At 32.0% G+C, this 4,790-nt stretch overlaps 1 protein-coding gene across 1 annotated transcript in view; it reads right to left on the minus strand.

Moving 5' to 3' along the window:
- LRRK2 (leucine rich repeat kinase 2) overlaps positions 1-4,790 on the minus strand; it is a 187,507-nt gene that overhangs the window by 159,517 nt on the left and 23,200 nt on the right. Inside the window, exon 7 of the mRNA XM_007943152.2 lies at positions 3,164-3,295. Within this exon, the coding sequence (XP_007941343.1) occupies positions 3,164-3,295 (132 nt within the window). The remainder of the gene's footprint in view (positions 1-3,163; positions 3,296-4,790) is intronic.

Raw genomic sequence — 4,790 nt, forward strand, 5'->3', positions numbered from 1 at the left:
ATTGCCCAACCTTCCTTCCAAGGAGTGGCTGGTGGGTTTGAACTGCCAGCCTTCTGGTTAGCAGTCAAGTGCCTTAGGCACTATGCTACCAGAGCTCCTTCTTCAAGGTAGGGTAGGTAAAGTAACTCAACTGGAATCACCCACTTTAAGTCTGGACTTTAAATATATCCTAAAGTGCTTCCAGGTCAGCCCTGTGCCCTGGCTCCTGGCAAGCGTAAATCATCTCTGGAGGAGAACATGTAATTTTGTTTCTCAGAATTCTCAGAGATTAATTAAATTCAACCAAAGAGAAATTAGCTAACTCAAGAAAGCAAGCCTCCATGATTGACTGGCTGTCAATGCAGAATTTAATGGATTTAGACTACCAAGATCTTCACATATTGGAATGATCAGATATCAAACAAAAAAAAATCTATGTATGAATGATTAAAGAAATAAAAAGTTACAGTTAAAAAAAAAGGAGAGTAAAGGAAAAAAGCAAGCAAAAGGAAATAAAACTAACTAGAACTGATATAAAAACATTTTTAGAAATGTTATTTAAAAACTAATAAATAATCAAGTCAGATTTATCACAGGAGTCCAAGGTGGCTTACCATCAAAAAACTTGTAGATGGAATTGTCCACATAAACAAAATAAAAGGAGAAATAACCTTCATACCTTAAATATATATATTTGATAAAATACTCACTCATGACTGAAAAAATTACACAAAAAAAATAAAAGCAGAGCAGTAACAGAAGAAAACTGCTTAACTTGCTAAAAGCTATCTGTCATAAAATAAACAAACAAAAACAAAATAAAAGCAACTTATAAGGTACATCATCTGGATGGAAAATATTAAAAACATTTACTTTAAAATAAATAATAAAATTGGAGGTCTAGTATCATTGTTTCTATTAAATATAGTAACTAACAATTCTGGGTCATGCAGGAAGATAAAGAAATGAAATAAAGGATATAAGGAATGGAAAGAAAGAACCCAAACTGGTATTATTCACAAATTATATAATTGCTACATAGAGACCCTTAGAGAATTTACAAACAAATTATGAGGATTAATGAAACAATTTAGAAAGGTAGGTAAAATCAATTTAAAAAAATTCATGTGCATAAAGAAAAAGAGATATTATTTATAGTCATAAAAATAAAGTAACTAAAAATGATGAAGAAAACATGTGCAAGACCTATATGGGAGAAATTGCAATGCAGAAATGGTAACTCTTCCTAAATTGACCCACAGATTCTATGCAATTCCAATCTAAATCTCAATAAAATTTTCCAAGGAACTGGACATATTAATTCTAAAACTTATATAGAATAGTAAAGGCAGAAGAATAGCCAAGATGTACTTGAAGAAAAAGATTGTATGGGGACTTGACCCAAATATCAAGGCTTATGGAACTAGAGGAATTTAAACAGTATGACACTGAGCCAGACAAGTTTACCAATGCAATAGAACAACAAAACAGATTGTGTGTATGTATGTGTGTGTGCATATATGTGTAAACCTGATATATGAAAAAGTTAATAATGAATCATATAATAAATTGCACTATAATGATGACTAGCTCTCCATATTGGGGGAAAAAAAAAAAAAAGAGGACCTGAATTGATGTCCCTTTTTACAAAGAATGAATTCAGGCAGATTAAAAAGCATTAATGCTTAAATGAGAAAAAGAAAATATTTCTGATGAAATACAGAAGAATATATTCATAACTTTGGGGAAAAGAAGCATTTCTTAAACAAGATAAAGAAAAAAAAAGGTAAATTACAAAGCAGTTGATTATTAAATTTGATTTCATTTTTGATTTCATTACAAAGCTACCATACAAGTAATGAAAAGGTCACATATAAAAAAGAAGGTATTTTCAGTACATTTAACCAACCATCAAAGCATTATTACCAAAAAAAAAAAAAAAAAAACCCATAACTCAATGCCATCTAGTTGGACCCGACTCACAGCGACCTTTCGAGACAGTATCACTATGGAAGTAGATTTCTGAGAAGTGGCTGGTAGGTTTGAACCACCAGCCTTCTGGTTAGCAGTCAAGTGCCTTTTAGGCACTATGCCACCAGAGCTCCTATAAAGCACTATTATCTAGGATACATTAACCACCTTTTAAAAGAAAGACTATCCCATGGATGAGTAAATACAAGATTGTTGTTGTTACGTGCCATCATGTCATACCCAACTCAGAGCGACCCCTCCTTGGGTTTCCGAGGTGGTATCACTACGGAAGTAGATTGCCCAACCTTCCTTCCGAGGAGTGGCTGGTGGGTTTGAACTGCCAGCTTTCTGGTTAGCAGTCAAATGCCTTAGGCACTACACTACCAGAGCTCCTAAACACAAGATAGATTAGGCATTTCACAAAGGAGGACGCACCAATGGCAAAGAAATATCTGGAAAGAGATTCAGTCTCATTTATATGTCCACAGTAAAATAATGGGTCGTAGCTTAAAACTAAAACTAACTCAAATGTCCATGGAAATTAGATTGGATAAATCAATTATGGTATATCTACATAATACAATACTACAGACAGCTACATGCAAAAACATTTATGATTCTTATAAAGTAAAAATAAACAAATGAACAAAAAAGAACCAATTTGTTCAAAGCAGCATTCAATAAAATTCATTTTTTATATTTTGTTTAAGAAGACATTGAAATGTAAGAAAACTATATTTAGAAAGAAAAGGTTTAATAAACACAAATTTCTGGAGAGGGTTAACCTCTGGAGGAAAAGCAGGAGTAGGAAGGAACCCAAGGTAGACTCAGCATTACTGGTAATACAATAATATTTAAGTAGAATGCTGAATTATTTTTACATAATGCTTCATATTTTCTATGTAACATAATTCTTGTATTTTATAATCATATATTATATAATTATCTTTTAAATAGGCCTAAACAATAAACCAATCATATTTAATTATCTCTTCATAAAATAAGATTAAAATAAGACTCTTCTTTCATTCAAATATGTGTTTTTTTGTCATTCCTTTTCAAATTCCTTCACAATACAAAGTTTGCTTCTACACAATATTTCTATGCAATGTACATCAATATGCTACTAATCCATGAGACTAACATACATAATCTATAGATATTTACATCATACAGATTTACAGTAATAAATTAAGGAAGAATCATAACTTACCCAAGGTAAGCCTATAGAGCAAGCAGCAACTGACTTCTTGAATTTTTTCATTAATAGGAAATGCTTTCATGGCTTCTACTACAATATTATAACACCTGATGTTGCCACTCATGAGGACTTCAACATTATTGCCTAAATTTAAAGAAAATATAATTACCATAAAGTAATACTTTTCTTCTTTCAAATATGATACAAACATATCTTATATAGATTGGAAATTACATGACACCATAATGGCTATTTTCCACTTTTAAATATCATGTTCTGTAAATAGCTATGAAAAATACTGTGTTGTTCACTACTGATATAATGGAATTTAGGACACATCTTTAATATGATGGGGAAGCTTCTTCACTTCTCTTTCTTGGCTTAAAAGCTTAAGACCAAATTAAGGGAAAATACAGAGTGCTATTACGTAAATCTAAAGATGGAATGCCTTGACCATGAGTTTTCAAATAAATTAATTTGTGGGCCCGTTTCCTAATGAGATCCTATCCATTGGATAATGGCTTTTATACTGTTCTTTTTCCATGAACTGGCAGAAGAAAAATCAAGATTATGTCACATAACATAGGAGCTAAAATCAGCTATGTTCTATTTCCTGTCTACTCCAGAAAGGCAACAGAAGAGCAGTCAAAGTAGGAGGCAGCAGAATTAAATTTCCTGAAGTCTCTGGTACAGATAGGGACAAAATGGCATGGCTGAGGAGAGGTGAGGTAGGAAAGGCATAAAATTAAATTTATATGACTAGTGGACCAACACATGGAGAAAAGAATGAAAATAATCTCATGGGAAAGGCAAATAAGGAATAAAGGGACTGAGTCCACAAACCTACAGCTCAGAGAAAACAAATGTATAGCTCTAAATGAAACATTGACTATTCTTAAAAAAAAAAAAAGACCAAAGTACCTGCAAAAGCTTTTTTTTCTTTCTTCCTCAACACAGTCAAAAGTATTTGTAATGTTTAAATTATATAAGAGACATTAGATATAATTTCGATATTTTATTAAGAAATAGCCTCTCAAGACAATTAAGTGGTTTTATTCATTGTGGGAGACATGATTCCTATAAGACTGAAAGGCAGAGGTGTTTAAATTCTAACCAGTATTTAAAACTCTTGTTATTTTATTTTTAACTGTTATTTTCTTAGACCTTTGCATTATGAATCAACACATTTTAACTGGAGTTATGTCAGATGTGTGTGGGAAACAATGAATTCCAAAAGCAGCCAACTCAAAATAAATGGAAAGTAAAATGAAAAATATATTCGGGATGTTGGCAGCAGATGACTCAAAGAAATTTAAAAGTATGTCTATTCTCTATTATTGTTCAGTTTCACATACTTTCAAGTGTTTAATTTCCTGTGGATATGAAAAGTTGTGATTTTATGAACATCACAAAGTAAGGGCATTCTTTCACAAGGGTATTGAATTTTTGCTCTGTTACAATGCAGTCTGTTATCTTCAGATTCCCATAAAACTTATACTGAAACCTTATATGCATATTATATATATTATATATTATATTATATATTTATATATAATAGGAGCTCTGGTAGCATAGTGCCTAAGGCACTTGACTGCTAACCAGAAGGCTGGCGGTTCAAACCCACCAGCCACTCCTCGGA

The sequence above is a fragment of the Orycteropus afer genome, unplaced genomic scaffold (genome assembly GCF_000298275.1).
Source record: "Orycteropus afer afer isolate SDZICR_OR568_19922 unplaced genomic scaffold, OryAfe1.0 scaffold00100, whole genome shotgun sequence".
In the NCBI taxonomy this organism is placed as follows: Eukaryota; Metazoa; Chordata; class Mammalia; order Tubulidentata; family Orycteropodidae; genus Orycteropus; species Orycteropus afer.